Below are 17,891 nucleotides of genomic sequence, written 5' to 3'. Positions count from 1 at the left end.
ATATGATTGTTTTTGTCACAAATTAAGTTTGTAGTGATATTGTTGAAACTATGTGCAACAAAACATTCAATCCTCCAAGTATCTCAATACTTATTTATTTTTTTTATTGTGAAGTTTTTAAAAACAAGCAGTAAAAAGTAAAAAAAAAAAAAAAAAAAAGGCATACAACACATAACGACTTCTTGGAACACGAGGAAAAATAAAAGGTATCCCATCTGATGATGCAGCAATCTGATCTGAAGTCAGCAAGGGGACGGGGGCCTCGGGGACACAAACTGTGCCAAAACAACCAACATAACAAGCAGGCACACACTGTAGCAAGCATCCATAGAAACAGGGGCTTGTACACACAGTCAGTCGCACAGGCACACAAACCCAGGCCCACCCTTTAGTTACTGAAAAATATGAACTAAGTAAAATTATAAGTGGGTGGGGGGAGGGGGGAAAAAAATGCTGCTACTTCATCAACACAGGGAATGTTTTAACTGAACTAGACGTTATTTAAAAATGAAAATAAAAGCCTAAAAAGCAAAAAAATATCCTTTTGCTTGCAAAAAAACAACTCGTTTTTACAAACTGATGCTGAATATTAGTAATAGTTATACTCCAAAGTACTGCTAGACGACAGTTTATTCCTCAGGAAAAACAAACAAATGACAGAAGTGCGAGTCCATGTATTTTACAGATGGGTATTAGCGAGGCCAATGAGCAGGAGCTCTTTACCATCTTCCCCTCTTCTTCTCTTCCCCTCCTCAGACACTAGTTGGGGTACAGGGTGAGGACAGGCAGACACTAGTTGGGATGCAGGGAGAGGACAGGCAGACACTAGGGGTTGGGGTGAAGGGTGAGGACAAAGGAAAAACAACCCTACCTAGTTGTTCAATCATTTCATCAGCAAAAAAATAATAAAAAAATTGTAGAATTTGTTATTTTTCAGTTTTTGTAAAAAAGAAAAACAAGGGGAATTTTTAGGGGAAGAGAAGAAGGGGTACTGGGATAAGAGGGAGGGTACTGGGAGTGTATTGGAGGGAGGGAATTAAGGTTTTGCTTCCGTCAAAACCAGACATTTTTTGAATTACTTAAACCCAGAAGAAAACATTTAAAAAGTCCAGAGAGCTGGATGGGATGAGGCTGCAGTGAAGAGACAGTCCTCCCGGTCCGCATCTAACAGGCTTGAGACTGGCTGGATTTGGTTCACTGGGCCTGGGAGAGAGAGAGAAGTTCAAGTAACTGTCCAGTGTTCCCAGATTTCTATGAAATTTGTGACCTGTTGTCCTGGCTGAGTGGTGTGTGTGTGACCTGTTGTCCTGGCTGAGTGGTGTGTGTGTGTGTGTGTGTGTGTGTGTGTTACCCGTTGTCCTGGCTGAGTGGTGTGTGTGTGTGTGTTACCTGTTGTCCTGGCTGAGTGGTGTGTGTGTGACCTGTTGTCCTGGCTGAGTGGTGTGTGTGTGTGACCTGTTGTCCTGGCTGAGTGGTGTGTGTGTGTTACCTGTTGTCCTTGCTGTGGGGTGGCAGCCTGTCCCGGAGCCCCTCCAGGGCCGTAGAAGGCCGCCTGCTGCCTGTAGTACTCAGCCCAGGCTGCACTGTAGTCCTGCTGTCCGCCGGCTCCTCCCCCGGCCACGGCTGCAGCCGGCGCTGCTGCAGCACCTCCACCGGGCTGGGCTGAGGAGAGACAGGGAGGGAAAGCGGATCAGGTTTTAAGATCAAGAACTTGGACAAGAAAATAGTATTTGATGATCACAATTCTGTTGTATAGAAATAAATCTGAGGACATCTTCTGGATGAAACGTGTCCATTAAAAAAGGTGGCATGTAGAAGGACTCTATACAGTGTGAAGGCCTGTCAGTTCTTTTCTAGTGACACAGGCTCTCCTGAGACTGGACAGTACTAGCGGATGTCTTCTGGATCAAGATGGCCGCCGTTTCGCAAGCGCTGACCCAGCTGTGATTATCTAGAGGTTTATTTTTACTAAATGTATCCACTATTATTTCTTATTTCTTCTGTGTTTTGTTTCTAGTGATACATTGTTATTGAACTATAGGACATGTCATTGTAAAGTCAATATAACCATGGCGATGATCATAACCATGGCGATGATCATAACCATGGCGATGATCTTACCCATGCCCATCTTCTTGTAATACTCCTCCCAGGCCTTGGTGTAGTCTGGCTGGCCTCCAGGGGTCTGGGCTGCCTGGGAGGGGTCTGCCTGGACTGGGGCGGCTGCTGGGGCGTTGGGGGCCTGGCCCGGCATGGCGCCCCCTGGCTGCTGCTGGTAGTACTGCGCATAGTAGGCTGCCCACGCTGCATTGGGGTCTGCTGCTGCCTTGTCTGGGGGGGAAGATTAGAGAAAGAGGGTTGAAAGGGAGGAGAAGGTAAAAGTGAGGAGAGGAAATGAGAAGGTTAAAGAGGAAAGAGCGTTGAGGACAGGCCAGGGAAAAATGTATTGACCAGGAGGGAAAGTGCCTGAGAGTTCCAGACCAGTGTATATGAAGCCGTGTCTACTCACTGGGGTCGTGTGGCCCTCCAGGGGCCTGCCACTGCTGGAAGGTGTTTCCCCAGCCCTGAGGGGCCCCATAACCATGCCCACCTGGGGGGCCACCACTGGAGAGAGAGGAGAACAATAAAACACTTCATATCTTTCTAAGTCTTCCAACACATCACAAACACACCAAAATGCATGATACCCATTGGCTTTAAATAACATGTGGCCTTGTTTTATTCAGAGGAAGAAATGTAAATAACATACAATGTACATGACAGACAAATGGGGATATAAATCAAACATTTTGAGCCATAAAAATCCCTCAACAGCACAGGGGGGGCGGCAGGGTAGCCTAGTGGTTAGAGCGTTGGACTAGTAACCGGAAGGTTGCGAGTTCAAACCCCCGAGCTGACAAGGTACAAATCTGTCGTTCTGCCCCTGAACAAGGCAGTTAACCCACTGTTCCCAGGCCGTCATTGAAAATAAGAATTTGTTCTTAACTGACTTGCCTGGTTAAATAAGGGTAAAATAAAAATAATAATAATTAAAAAAAAGGGATCAGAGCTGCTCACCGTACGAACAATAGACCCCTTCTTTTATGTGTATGGATGTATAACAGACTGTAGCGATGCAAACTAGCACCTAGCCTTTATGCTATAGCACCTAGCCTTTATGTCCAGCAGGTGCTATATCACCTAGCCTTTATGTCCAGCAGGTGCTATAGCACCTAGCCTTTATGTCCAGCAGGTGCTATAGCACCTAGCCTTTATGTCCAGTAGGTGCTATAGCACCTAGCCTTTATGTCCAGTAGGTGCTATAGCACCTAGCCTTTATGTCCAGTAGGTGCTATAGCACCTAGCCTTTATGTCCAGTAGGTGCTATAGCACCTAGCCTTTATGTCCAGTAGGTGCTATAGCACCTAGCCTTTATGTCCAGTAGGTGCTATAGCACCTAGCCTTTATGTCCAGTAGGTGCTATAGCACCTAGCCTTTATGTCCAGTAGGTGCTATAGCACCTAGCCTTTATGTCCAGTAGGTGCTATAGCACCTAGCCTTTATGTCCAGTAGGTGCTATAGCACCTAGCCTTTATGTCCAGTAGGTGCTATAGCACTAGCCTTTATGTCCAGTAGGTGCTATAGCACCTAGCCTTTATGTCCAGTAGGTGCTATAGCACCTAGCCTTTATGTCCAGTAGGTGCTATAGCACCTAGCCTTTATGTCCAGTAGGTGCTATAGCACTAGCCTTTATGTCCAGCAGGTACTATAGCACTAGCCTTTATGTCCAGCAGGTGCTATAGCACTAGCCTTTATGTCCAGTAGGTGCTATAGCACTAGCCTTTATGTCCAGTAGGTGCTATAGCACTAGCCTTTACGTCCAGTAGGTGCTATAGCACCTAGCCTTTATGTCCAGTAGGTGCTATATCTACTGTGTGTGTGGGATGCATGGTTGGTGTACTTACTGCGGGGGTCCTCCGGGGCCACCAGGCCCTGGGTTGTAAGGGTTGGGGTTGTAGGGGCCCATTGGACCAGCTGGACCAGGTCCCCCAGGACCCCCCCCTAGAGGACACAGAGGAGCCTAGAGGGGCAGAGAGGAAACCATTAATTCCATTGACAGGTCACGTGGGACTATTAAATGATACACTGGGTGGTTTAAATGTGTGTTGACACGCGTCCGTCCTCCCGTACCTCGATCTTGTCCTCTATGAGCTGCTTGGCGTGATCTATCTGTTGAGGGGACCCCCTGATGATGAACAGTTTGAAGTTGGGGTCCCCGTTGGGCGGCGGCTGACGCGAGATCTCCACGAAAGCCCCCGTCTGCTGGTTGATGGCCTTGACGTTCTCGCCACCCCGACCAATCACCAGGCCGCATTTGTGGGCGGGGATAGAGAAGGTGACTTCACCTCCCGGAGGACCGCCCCAGTTGCCCTGGCCTCGCCCCCTGCCATGGCCACCCTGAGGCATCCCCCCCGTGCCTGGTGGACCTGGAGGACCCTGGAGAAGAGACAGGTAAAGGCTTCCGCACGACGGCGCTCACATACTACCTTTTAAAGACCTTCGCTTGAAAACCGCAAAGTGCCAGTAGTACTATTTGTCCATTTGTAGACTCCGTAGCCAGTACACACTTCCTCAAAAATAGTCTTGATATAAATCTAAGATTACTCAAAAAAAAATCATTTGACATTTTTGCATAGATCTGAGTTGCATCTAACTAAGATGTTTTGTGTGGTATTTTGCAAGTGAAAAAATGTGCAGAAAAACAAGTCGTCTATAGACAACAGTTCAATGAAGATTCTCTACTATTGACCAATGAAGAATCTCTACTGTTGACCAATGAAGAATCTCTACTGTTGACCAATGAAGATTCTCTACTGTTGACCAATGAAGATTCTCTACTGTTGACCAATGAAGATTCTCTACTGTTGACCAATGAAGATTCTCTACTGTTGACCAATGAAGATTCTCTACTGTTGACCAATGAAGATTCTCTACTGTTGACCAATGAAGATTCTCTACTGTTGACCAATGAAGATTCTCTACTGTTGACCAATGAAGATTCTCTACTATTGACCAATGAAGATTCTCTACTGTTGACCAATGAAGATTCTCTACTATTGACCAATGAAGATTCTCTACTATTGACCAATGAAGATTCTCTACTATTGACCAATGAAGGGACGTAGATGTCGAATGCTGAACTTCAGCCCGAGAAAATGTGGTGCACAAACAGCTGAGCGAAGAATGTTTGTTTTTGATACATTTATAAAAAAAACATTTTTTTTAAAAACTTGGCTGAACACCAAAACTGTCACAAAATGTCCGAAACTGTTCTGAACGGTTTCAGATGGGAAGTGTAATTTTTATCCATCTGCCCGAGGACTAAAGCTGAACATGTGCCCGCTGGCCAAATCTGGCACATTGACAGAAAATGTCCCCTTCAAAGAAATGTATTAATAAATACAAAAATGTCAAGGAGAAACTAGAAGGGGAATAGTGGGGAGACTTGATGTGCAGTGGCTTGCAAAAGTATTCACCCCCCCTTGGCATTTTTACTATTTTGTTGCCTTACAACCTGGAATTAAAATAGATTTTGGGGGGTTTGTATCATTTGATTTACAACATGCCTACCATTTTGAAGATGCATTTTTTTGTTTTGTGAAACAAAGAAATAAGACAAAAAAATATATAAACTTGAGCATAACTATTCACCCCCCCACTTTTTGCAGCAAGTCTCTTGGGGTATGTCTCTATAAGCTTGGCACATCGAGCCACGGGGATTTTAGCCCATTCTTCAAGACAAAACCTCCCCAGCGCATTCAAGTTGGATGGGTTCCGCTGGTGTACAGCAATCTTTAAGTCATACCACAGATTCTCAATTGGATTAAGGTCTGGGATTTGACTAGGCCATTCCAAGACATTTAAAATGTACCCCCTTAAAACCACTCGAGTGTTGCTTTAGCAGTATGCTAGGGTCATTGTCCTTCTGGAAGGTGAACCTCCGTCCCGGTCTCAAATCTCTGGAAGACTGAAACAGTTTTACCTCAAGAAGTTCCCTGTATTTAATGCCATCCATCATTCCTTCAATTCTGACCAGTTTTCCAGTCCCTGCCGATGAAAAACATCCCCACAGCATGATGCTACCACCACGCTTCACTGTGGGGATGATGTTCTCAGGGTGATGAGGTGTTGGGTTTGCACCAGACGTAGCGTTTTCTTTAAAAGCCAAAAAGCTCAATTTTAGTCTCATCCAACCAGGGTGCCTTCTTCCATATATTTGGGGAGTCTCCCACATGAATTTGTGAACACCAAACATGTTCACTTATTTTTTTTCTTTAAGCAATGGCCTTTTTTCTGGCCACTCTTCCGTAAAGCCCAGCTCTGTGGAGCGTACGGCTTAAAGTGGTCCTATGGACAGATACTCCAATCTCCAGTGGAGCTTTGCAGCTACTTCAGGCTTATCTTTGGTCTCTTAATTGCGCCTCTGATTAATGCCCTCTTTGCGTGGTCTGAGTTTTGGTGGGCAGCCCTCTTGGCAGGTTTGTTGTGGTGCCACTTTTTGTAAAATAAATAAATAAATAATAATTTGAATATCCGAAACATACAATATACTTGCAGTGAAGCCGCTCAACAACTACATCATACCAGTCATCCAACTGACTCCCATTCAGAGCAACACAGAAGCATCCAGGGACAATGCCCTGCTCAAGGCCAACAACATTACCCGAACCCTCCAAGATCCCCCACAGGTCCCCAATAGCTGTCCCTCAACCATTCAGGACCACTCCCACAGTCCTACCCAATAGCTGTCCCTCAACCATTCAGGACCACTCCCACAGTCCTACCCAATAGCCGTCCCTCAACCATTCAGGACCACTCCCACAGTCCCACCCCAAGCAGAAAAAGACAATTGATTCCTTTCCCCAAGAACCCCCCAATGCACCAACAACCAAGAGAATGAACCAAGGAGAGAAAGACAACAGCAAAACAATAAAAACATGTTTTAAAAGGACAACTAAAGTTCTAACAGCAATGCCAACTGTATGTTTGTGTGCATGTCTGGCACCATTACATGTCTGGCACCATTACATGTCTGGCACCATTACATGTCTGGCACCATTACATGTATGTGTGTTCTTGTATGTGTTTATTTGAATGAGAGTGTGTGTATATGCATGTGTCCAAACACCTGCATGGCAGCAGTCTCGGGCAAACCGGCATTGGCTGTAAAAACACTGCTCCTCCGTGTCATTCAAACGGACTTTTTATTATGTTTTGACTTTGATCTTTGACCATCATTCCATCTCCCGCAGAGCAACTACAGTCCCACATAACAACCCTCATCCCATCCATCTCCACTCCCTCAGCAACTACAGCCCATCCCTCTCCACATCCCTCAGCCCATCCCTCTCCACATCCCTCAGCCCATCCCTCTCCACATCCCTCAGCCCATCCCTCTCCACATCCCTCAGCCCATCCCTCTCCACATCCCTCAGCCCATCCCTCTCCACATCCCTCAGCCCACCCCTCTCCACATCCCTCAGCCCACCCCTCTCCACATCCCTCAGCCCATCCCTCTCCACATCCCTCAGCCCATCCCTCTCCACATCCCTCAGCCCATCCCTCTCCACATCCCTCAGCCCATCCCTCTCCACATCCCTCAGCCCATCCCTCTCCACATCCCTCAGCCCATCCCTCTCCACATCCCTCAGCCCATCCCTCTCCACATCCCTCAGCCCATCCCTCTCCACATCCCTCAGCCCATCCCTCTCCACATCCCTCAGCCCATCCCTCTCCACATCCCTCAGCCCATCCCTCTCCACATCCCTCAGCCCATCCCTCTCCACTCCCTCAGCCCATCCCTCTCCACTCCCTCAGCCCATCCCTCTCCACTCCCTCAGCCCATCCCTCTCCACTCCCTCAGCCCATCCCTCTCCACTCCCTCAGCCCATCCCTCTCCACTCCCTCAGCCCATCCCTCTCCACTCCCTCAGCCCATCCCTCTCCACTCCCTCAGCCCATCCCTCTCCACTCCCTCAGCCCAACCCATCCATCCATCCATCTCTGCTGGCCACCCACTTCGGGTTTCTACTCAACACATTTTTCAAATATTATTTCCATATAAGAATTCTAGAATTCTATAATAGTGACAAGAATTCTATAATAATTATTTATCAGAAAAGCACGAAATCTTGAATCCTGCGTTTTGTGGTTCTTTCCATGTTTTAATAAGATTTAAAACGGTGCTCTGTGGGATGTTAAAAATGACTGATATGTTTATATAACCCAACCCTGATCTGACCTGTTTGGAGAGCTCCTTGGTCTTCATGGTGCCTCTTGCTTAGTGGTGTTGCAGACTCTGGGGCCTTTCAGAACAGGTGTATACACACACACACTGAGATCACGTGACACTAAGTTAAATAAAGTCCACCTGAGTGCAGTCTAAGTATGTGACTTCTGAAGGTAATCAGTGGCACCAGATCTTATTTAGGGGCTTCATAGTAAAGGAGGTGAATACACGCACCACTTTCCCAGTGTTTATGTTTTTGAACAAGTCATCTTTTTCATTTCACTTCAACAATTGACTATTTTGTGTATGTCCATTACATGAAATCCAAATAAAAATCTAATTTAAATTCCAGGTTGTAAAGCAACAAAACAGGAAAAATGCTACGGGCACATTTCAGATCCGGCCTTCGAGACATCTCTCCTTCTCAAGACCAGAAAGTCTCACCTGTCCATACCTCTGCCCCATCTTATATTTAACTCAGTGTTTCCCCTTGCTCAGTGTTTCCCCTAGAGGGTAGTGTACGGACCCCCTGCCCTCCCATGTGTCAGCCTGTAGCGGGTAGTGTACGTACCCCCTGCCCTCCCATGTGTCAGCCTGTAGAGGGTAGTGTACGTACCCCCTGCCCTCCCATGTGTCAGCCTGTAGCGGGTAGTGTACGTACCCCCTGTCCTCCGTCCTCCCTGACTCTGATGCTCTGCAGCAGCTCGTTGATGATGGAGGCAGCATGCTCACAGCGGTCTGGAGGGCCCATGATGTGGGCTATCTTATCAGGACCTGCACCGTCATCTAGAGAGAGGAGGGGAGGAGGGGGAAGGGAGGCAGCAAGAGGGGAGAGAGAGCGATCGAAAGACAACGAGAGAAAGATGGAGGGAAGCACAGATCGCCGCGAAAGAAAGACAGATCGAGCAAAAAAGATGAGAAAGAGTCATCATAACGATCATTGTTTAAACCAAAAGGTTCCAGTATAAATGTCTCTTATACGGGTCTGTACCTTCATCTGACAGAGGGGGAAGAGAGAGAGGGAGAGAGGGGGAAGGGAGAGAGGGGGAGGGAGAAAAAGAAGGAGAGAGTTACCATACTGCTCACAACACTCAGCTGAAGCAGAGTCAAGACAGGAAGTTGCTACCAGATTGGCACCTCTAAGAGGAGGTGTACTAACATGCCCTTTCTGACCCGATAGAAACACTTCAATCTGTTGTGTATGTAAGTGTGTGTGGTGTTTAAGTTTCATATACAGTCCTGTACCTTCATCTGACAGAGGGAGAGAGAAAGGGGGGGAGGGGGACAAAGAGAGGGAGAGTTACCATAGTGATCATAACACTCAACTGAAGCAGGGTCAAAACGGGACGGCGCTACCTGGACTCGTCCCATAACAACAGACTGGAGTTCCCAGCTGCAAACCGTTTTGTTACGGTGGGGCTATACTGAACACGCCCCAGGTTCGCCCCACAGTCAAGTGACTTATTTAAATGTTGTGGGACTAACAGGAGGTCTGAGATCAGTTTGTTTCTCCTGGACCTATGATCACGTGTAAAAAAACACTCCATCATAAAATACTAATGTTTCCTATGATAGAAATATGTTAAATCTGTTGTAGGTGTGGGTTTGAATCTTATACGGTCATGTACCTTCATCTGATAGAGAGAGGGGGGGGGGGGGGGGGGGAGGGAGGGAGAGAGAACAAAAAGAGGGAGAGAATTACCATAGTGATTATAACAACTGAAGCAGGGTTTAAGGGGGAGATACAGGGACTGGCTGAACAAGAACAGAAGGTCGTTTTCCGTAGCAGGAAGTCGTGTGTGTGTGTGTGTGTGATCCTCACCTGGTTTGAACTGTATCCTAACTCCAGCGTCTGCCTGGATCTTCTTGATCATCTCTCCACTTCGACCAATCACAACTCCCACAGAGTGGCGGGGCACGGGCACCTGGCCAATGAAAAGACACCTTAATGAGGAAAAGGCATCTGGCCAAACTGAAACACACGATACTGATGAGGCGAAGACGTTCAACAGAGTTCTAGTCGAGGCTCGTTACTAAACGGGGCTGCAACGCCACAGTCATTCTACAACGTTTAACCATAGACTTAGAACGAGTAGAAGGGGCATTCTCAATCAGGTCAATGATGCTGCTGTCACATGTTCTATTTAACCTTCTAGTCAATCTAAGTCTATGGGTTTAACCCCTCAGGGCTGCCTTCCCTGTGCCATGGTGGAAGGTGCGGTTAACACACAGATAGAGAGAAGCAACTGGGGGAGTTTGACCTCCACAGCTCTGTCCAAATCCAGTCAGACTTCCAACTACAATCAAGTTGAATCCATCTCATAAACATTAAGAGATCCTACTCACATCCATGCCTCCTCCTCCACCACCGCCTCCCCCCATTTGGTTGCCAAAATTGTTTCGGTCTCCAAAGCCAGCGTGATCCCTCTCTCTCAGAATCTCATTCACCAGCTCCTTCGCTTGCTGCAGAGAGAGAGAGGGAAAGTAAGAGAGGTTGATCAAGTCAGACAGTACTACCTGGCATAATATCAGAGACAACCAGCCCCATATCCAGGAATGCAGTACGTGTGGTGTACGCAGTACGTGCAATGGGGGCGTGTGGTGTACGCAGTACGTGCAACGGGGGCGTGTGGTGTACGCAGTACGTGCAACGGGGGCGGGTGGTGTACGCAGTACGTGTGGTGTACGCAGTACGTGCAACGGGGGCGTGTGGTGTACGCAGTACGTGCAACGGGGGCGGGTGGTGTACACAGTACGTGCAACGGGGGCGTGTGGTGTACACAGTACGTGCAACGGGGGCGTGTGGTGTACGCAGTACGTGTGGTGTACGCAGTACGTGCAACGGGGGCGGGTGGTGTACGCAGTACGTGCAACGGGGGCGGGTGGTGTACGCAGTACGTGTGGTGTACGCAGTACGTGCAACAGGGGCGTGTGGTGTACGCAGTACGTGCAACGGGGGCGTACGCAGTACGTGTGGTGTACGCAGTACGTGCAACGGGGGCGTGTGGTGTACACAGTACGTGCAACGGGGGCGTGTGGTGTACACAGTACGTGCAACGGGGGCGTGTGGTGTACACAGTACGTGCAACGGGGGCGTGTGGTGTACACAGTACGTGCAACGGGGGCGTGTGGTGTACGCAGTACGTGCAACGGGGGCGTGTGGTGTACGCAGTACGTGCAACGGGGGCGTGTGGTGTACGCAGTACGTGCAACGGGGGCGGGTGGTGTACGCAGTACGTGTGGTGTACGCAGTACGTGCAACGGGGGCGGGTGGTGTACGCAGTACGTGCAACGGGGGCGTGTGGTGTACGCAGTACGTGTGGTGTACGCAGTACGTGCAACGGGGGCGTGTGGTGTACGCAGTACGTGCAACGGGGGCGTGTGGTGTACGCAGTACGTGCAACGGGGGCGTGTGGTGAACGCAGTACGTGCAACGGGGGCGTGTGGTGTAAGCAGTACGTGCAACAGGGGCGTGTGGTGAACGCAGTACGTGTGGTGTACGCAGTACGTGCAACGGGGGCGTGTGGTGTACGCAGTACGTGCAACAGGGGCGTGTGGTGAACGCAGTACGTGCAACGGGGGCGTGTGGTGTACGCAGTACGTGCAACGGGGGCGTGTGGTGTACGCAGTACGTGCAACAGGGTTGTTTACCTGTACTTTGTAGGGGTCTCCGATGATGCGCAGGGGTTTGTCCATGTTGGGTGGCTGGGAACCATCTTGGATGAGGATCATCTTCACTCCAGCACGCTCCTACAGGGAAGAGATACATCTGTCATATATACACACATACATACATACATACATACATACATACATACATACATATATATACACACACACACATACATATCTATATATCTATATATCTATATATCTCTATATCTCTATCTATATATCTCTATATCTATATCTATATCTATATCTATATCTATATCTATATATCTATATCTATATATCTATATCTATATCTATATATCTATATATCTATCTCTATATATATCTATCTATCTATCTGACGAGCCTCCCCATGTATAGTGTTGGTTTCCTAGTACTTCCCTCCCATTATATTAGTAGCTGTGTTCTGATTCGTTCTCCTGTACAGATATTTGATGTACCAGTACACCCCCTGGACAGGACACTAGTCTATCTCCTGTTTCTGTAGGGTGAGGCAGCCTGATGTACCAGTACACCCCCTGGACCAGAGGCTTCAACTATACAACTTCCCAATGTGTACCTGCAGTTGTTTGATGGTCTCTCCTCCCTTGCCGATGATTAGGCCGGCCTTGCCAGCTGGGATCATCATCTCCTGCATGGAGCCACTCTGCCCATTGGTCGACTCGTGGAAAGAAGAGGAAGGAGCACCGCGCCCCCGAGATACAATCTCATCCAGAAACATCTTGGCTTTCCTGAAGAGGAGGAAAAGACAGGGAGGGGGGCAAGTCGTTAGAAAGAGTTGTGTAATGATCAGAAACACTTAACATGGCCCCTATGCCAGCGCCCAGAATTTTTCTAATTGAGATCAAACAACTAGGAAAAACTACAGAATCCTAATCGTGCCACACAGCTACAAGGGATACTTCCAAATGGCACCCTACTCCCTATGTAGGGCACTACTTTAGACCAGAGCCCTATTCCCTGTGTAGTGCATTACATTAGACCAGGGCCCTATGGGGACATGACTTTGTGTCTTACGCGATGGCGTCAGGGTTTCCTGTGAGGGAGACGCTCCTCTCTGGCATGCCACCACTGTCTGAAACACAAACAACAACAAGTAAACATCAACAAGTAAACAACATCGGTCTCACTGGCAGACTACAAATGCATCCCAATTGGCACCCTATTACTTACAAAGTGCACTAACAGAGCCCTATGGGCCCTGGTGAAAAGTAGTGCACTAACAGAGCCCTATGGCCCCTGGTGAAAAGTAGTGCACTAACAGAGCCCTATGGGCCCTGGTGAAAAGTAGTGCACTAACAGAGCCCTATGGGCCCTGGTGAAAAGTAGTGCACTAACAGAGCCCTATGGGCCCCGGTGAAAAGTAGTGCACTAACAGAGCCCTATGGGCCCCGGTGAAAAGTAGTGCACTAACAGAGCTCTATGGCCCCTGGTGAAAAGTAGTGCACTAACAGGGCCCTATGGCCCCTGGTGAAAAGTAGTGCACTAACAGAGCTCTATGGCCCCTGGTGAAAAGTAGTGCACTAACAGAGCCCTATGGGCCCCGGTGAAAAGTAGTGCACGATAAAGGCATATGCTCCAGCCAAATGTAATGCTCTATTTTTGACCAGGGCGCTGGCCTAGAGTAGCACCCTAAAAAAAGGTCATTGCTCTTGTCCAAAGAAGTGCACTATATTTGCTCAAGGCCCTGGTCAAAAGAAGTGCCGGATAGTCCCACGTTTTAATGTCACGTGCACAAGGACAACAGCATGCCTTTGTTGCGAGAGCCAATCAGAACACAGTGCCCTTTTATCAGGCATAATAATGGCCATCGCTCTGGTCTAAAGTAGTGCACTATATAGGGAATAGGGCTCTAGTCTAAAGTAGTGCACTATATAGGGAATAGGGCTCTGGTCTAAAGTAGTGCACTATATAGGGAATAGGGTGCCATCTGGGCTGCGTGCTGAGATAGTAGAGGTAGTATATAAAGAGAGGTGAGCACCTAGTTGCTCACCTGGAGCGATCTGGACCTTGCAGCCCGAGTCCTGCTGGATCTTGTTGATCTGCTCGCCCCCTCGACCAATGACTGTGGAGAAACAAGCCGTGAAGTCATTTTATCATAGTATGCGTGAACAGCTTCTCTGTGTGAGCCCAAGCGATACGGTGTGTGTACTCACTGAGTCCGACCATGCCGTCTGGCACTCTGTACTCCTCTGTCATAGTGGAGGGTCTGACACTGAAGAGAAAAGAGGGAGAAAGGAGAGAAAGGAGGAATGAATGCTTATCCTTCATAACAAGCCCAAAACACCAGGGAATCAAACACAGCAAAATATACAAGACAGTCAAAACGGAAAAAAAAACATCCTTCTATTAATACCTTTGCTGAGACAGGGCAGCGAGCTGAGCTCCGATAGCTACAGGGAAGAGTAATGGATTAACAACCAATAGAAAGCAACCGATGAATGTGAGAGGATAGGCAGAGACAAGAGACGGTCTGTTAGGTATACGTACACAAAGCAGTGGCTGAGTCTCTGTCCCCCTGGGAAGACATCTTCTTGGCATCTGGTTGGTCTGATAAAACAGGAAAAACATGAACCTCAATACCATCCTGAAGTAAGGCTCCGGGAACATGATCCTCTGTGTGTACACAGTGCATGTGTGTGTCTCGGTTCTCCTCCGTGTGTATTACTCTGTGTGTGTTGGTCCCTGTGCCTCTGTGTTGCCCTCCCCTGGTCTCCTACCTCCATCCTCCAGAGAGCGTTTCAGTGTTTGGAACGGGAAGCCCTCTCCTCCTCCTGCTGCTCCTCCATTGTTACTTGGAGGTCCGGCATCTCCTCCGATCTTAGCTGCAATCTAGGGAACACACACAGCATGTATCCCATTCAAATGCATTGTGTGAGCGCCCAGAGAGAATGAATTTGGCCCAAGATGGTGATATATGGACCATTTTGTATAATCTTCCCCAGGTTTGAATCTGGAGCTGGTAGCCCGATCCTAGATCTGTAGCTGCCCAAGTACATCACCTCTACACAAACCATGTACCATCCCGCATCCCTTTATTACACAATAGCTGGGTTGGATCCCAAACAGCACTCTATAGTCCCGATAATGGACTACTTTGACCAGATCCCTGTGGTGCCATTTGAGAAGCAGACCTAGACTCGGTAGTTATTTTCTACACCCGGGGTTAGTCCAGGTAGCTGCCAGACTGGGATAAGAGGATCTCGTTTGGAGATACTGGCCTAATTCGTATCACAGACCTGTCGGCAGTAGCTAACGTTAACACTAGCTAGAGCGTGTTTGTGTCCCACTAGCTATGCAAGTTAGCTATTCTGAAACACTGGCCGACAAAATTTGACTGTTTTGGAAAAGTTTGCATCGCAGGTTCCATGTGGAAACGTCTACCTCATTAGCTAACGTTATTGAACTAGCTAGCTACTACCTTAATAAGTTAATGATAGTCTGCTGGCGCTAGCTAGTTACCAAACTTAAAGCTAACGCTAGCCACGTTAAATGATTGATGACTAACTAGTTAACTACTCACTAAATGGTAGGTCTATTGGAATATAAATTGAGGGCTTTTCGTAATCACCAACATTAGTTAGCTTGCTATCCAGGCACCTAACGGTAAGGTTAGTGTCGGTGTTTGGGGCTTGTTGGCTAGCTGCTATCTAGAACAAGGAAAGCATCGCCACGCCGAGAACACTATCAGCTAGCCTCACCAGCTAACGGTAGCACTCTAGCTAGCGTAAACCTTGTGGTGCTACCGAACTCAAACGTTTAACGTTAGCTAATATTAAAAACAAAGCCACACATGCGTACACCAACATGAGGTTCAAATCTAGGTTTTTTCGCATTTTGATTTCACCCACACACCAAGCCGGTCGGTCGCATCGATTCGAGTAACCCATCGACGGCCTCGTTGCAAGCTAGCTAGTTAGCCTAGCATCGTAGCTAGCGCACACAACAGACTGGCTTGGGTCAGTGCCCCAGTCTCGCTATTGCTCCGACCTTACCTGTCTGGCTCGCTGCACGGCGTCCGCGAAAGCATCTTTTTTGCCTCCAGCGCCCGCTCCGGCCCCGGGTGAGCCGTAGTCCGACATGCTGCTTGCTCTCTTGGGGAAAATACACAGACACACACGGGGGGTTTGGACAGGTAGTTAGGCCGAGCAGAGTTGCGCAGAAGCGGGAAGATGAGAAAGGCGAAGTGTGGGGAGGGCGCAGAAAGTGGGCATCAAACCTTCTAGCAGTCTTCCCTCCTAAAGTAACCAATCGGTGATTGCGAAGGAGGCGGTGAAGAATTACAGACACAAATCTTACTGGTTTACTGCCTCGAACCTAGGCCCTATTGACCAGGGCAGGGAGATACTTGATTGACAGTTCAGCTTCGACCAATCATCTGTAGGCGCTTTTTGAAGAGCCAATCGGAGTTTGAAGAATGGTCAAGTTGACCAATGTGCTTACAGAAACAACCTTTCCATTATTGATTGATGTTTGTAACGACCAATACCCATTTGGGGGCAACAATGAGCTCTTTCAGCTCGTAAAACACTCACTATCAATCAACCTTGCGCTATCTCAAAAGTCGAAAACACAGATGAAAGCAACAAAGCGGAAACTTTGACTTTGTTTTTGGTACCTTTGCTATAAATATTAGCCTGGTCCCAGATCTGTTGTGATTTTGCCTACTCCGTTGTCAAGCCAAATAGCGTGACAATTCCATAAGGAGTTGGCAAGAGAGCTGAACCAGACTAGCACCCAGGCTAACAGCATTCAGCCATACCATTTAAATATTAGTGACCTAGCTACTTATGTTAGCTGATAGACATATACCACTGTCCAATTTTAGTGTCCCAAATAGCACCCTATTTCCCATATAGTGCACACATTTTGACCAGAGGAATGGTCAAGTAGTGTACTATATAGGGGGAATGGTCTTATGGTCTAAAGTATTGTACTATATAGGGTGAATGGTCTAAAGTAGTGTACTATATAGGGTGAATGGTCTCTGGTCTAAAGTAGTTCACTCTATAGGATGAATGGTCTAAAGTAGTGTACTATATAGGGGGAATGATCTATGGTCTAAAGTAGTGTACTATATGGTGTGAATGGTCTCTGGTCTAAAGTAGGTAACTATATATTTTGTGGTCCCGAGTGGCGCAGGGGTCTTAGGCACTGAATCTCAGTGCTAGAGATGTCACTACAGACCCTGGTTCAATCCTGGGCTGTATCACAACCGGCTGTGATCGGGAGTCCCATAGGGAGGTGCACAATTGGCTAGCGTTGTCCAGGTTAGGAGAGGGTTTGGCCGGGGTAGGCCGTCACTGTAAAAACATAATTTGTTCTTAACTGACTTGCCTAGTTCAATTAAAATAATAATATAGGGGGATGGTCTCTGGTCTAAAGAAGTGCACTATTTGGGCAATTTGGGACATAACAGTAATATCACAATATATATTTTCATACATAATGACACCACACCAACAGCAACTTCAAACTACCAGTACTTTTCTTCTGATGAAAGAGCACCATGGCATTACTTTAGATCAAGGCTCTCTTGTGCATGGCAGATGTCCCCCATTCACAATACTCAGAACAGAATCCCCCCATTCACAATACTCAGAACAGAACCACCCCCATTCACAATACTCAGAACAGAACCCCCCCCCCATTCACAATACTCAGAACAGAACCTACCATTCACAATACTCAGAACAGAACCCCTCCATTCACAACACTCAGAACAGAACCCCCCCATTCACAATACTCAGAACAGAACCCCCCCATTCACAATACTCAGAACAGAACCCCCATTCACAATACTCAGAACAGAACCCCACCATTCACAACATTCAGAACAGAACCCCCCATTCACAATACTCCGAACAGAACCCCCATTCACAATACTCAGAACAGAACCCCCCCATTCACAATACTCCGAACAGAACCCCCCCATTCACAATACTCAG

The 17,891-nt window shown here is 47.7% G+C and overlaps 1 protein-coding gene across 6 annotated transcripts; it reads right to left on the bottom strand.

Annotated features, from left to right (window-relative positions):
* Window positions 1-79: 79 nt before the first annotated feature.
* Window positions 80-16,229, bottom strand: LOC110485448 (far upstream element-binding protein 2-like). Of its 6 annotated transcripts, none has more exons than XM_036949008.1 (21): window positions 15,939-16,229; window positions 14,664-14,775; window positions 14,434-14,493; window positions 14,300-14,336; window positions 14,100-14,158; window positions 13,925-14,008; window positions 12,961-13,018; window positions 12,503-12,674; window positions 11,920-12,018; window positions 10,615-10,731; window positions 10,091-10,193; window positions 9,897-9,902; window positions 9,514-9,519; window positions 9,260-9,265; window positions 8,930-9,054; window positions 4,171-4,476; window positions 3,945-4,060; window positions 2,510-2,604; window positions 2,122-2,331; window positions 1,490-1,662; window positions 80-1,203 (listed from the first exon to the last, which is right to left on the bottom strand). In XM_036949008.1, exons 1-21 carry the CDS (start codon window positions 16,023-16,025, stop codon window positions 1,195-1,197), a joined length of 2,040 nt encoding a protein of 679 aa, XP_036804903.1. In that variant the 5' UTR covers window positions 16,026-16,229; the 3' UTR covers window positions 80-1,194. The 6 variants fall into 6 exon arrangements, with proteins under 6 accessions (XP_036804903.1, XP_036804906.1, XP_036804904.1 ...); XM_036949011.1 differs by having other exon boundaries at window positions 13,937-14,008; window positions 15,939-16,228; XM_036949009.1 differs by lacking the exon at window positions 9,260-9,265 and having other exon boundaries at window positions 15,939-16,228.
* Between the last annotated feature and the right edge of the window lie 1,662 nt (window positions 16,230-17,891).

This window comes from Oncorhynchus mykiss, chromosome 17 (assembly GCF_013265735.2).
Source record: "Oncorhynchus mykiss isolate Arlee chromosome 17, USDA_OmykA_1.1, whole genome shotgun sequence".
In the NCBI taxonomy this organism is placed as follows: Eukaryota; Metazoa; Chordata; class Actinopteri; order Salmoniformes; family Salmonidae; genus Oncorhynchus; species Oncorhynchus mykiss.
This window is presented reverse-complemented; position numbering and strand designations above follow the sequence as displayed.

What these genes read in the sequence shown, in the direction of transcription:
- LOC110485448 (XM_036949008.1), bottom strand. Translation starts at nt 16,025, where the DNA reads ATGTCGGACTACGGCTCACCCGGGGCCGGAGCGGGCGCTGGAGGCAAA. An exon ending in AGACTCAGCCACTGCTTTGT is followed by an intron (nt 14,337 to 14,433) that starts GTACGTATACCT and finishes TCTTCCCTGTAG; the next exon opens with CTATCGGAGCTCAGCTCGCT. An exon ending in TTACAAGAAGATGGGCATGG is followed by an intron (nt 1,663 to 2,121) that starts GTAAGATCATCG and finishes GTCTCTCCTCAG; the next exon opens with CCCAGCCCGGTGGAGGTGCT.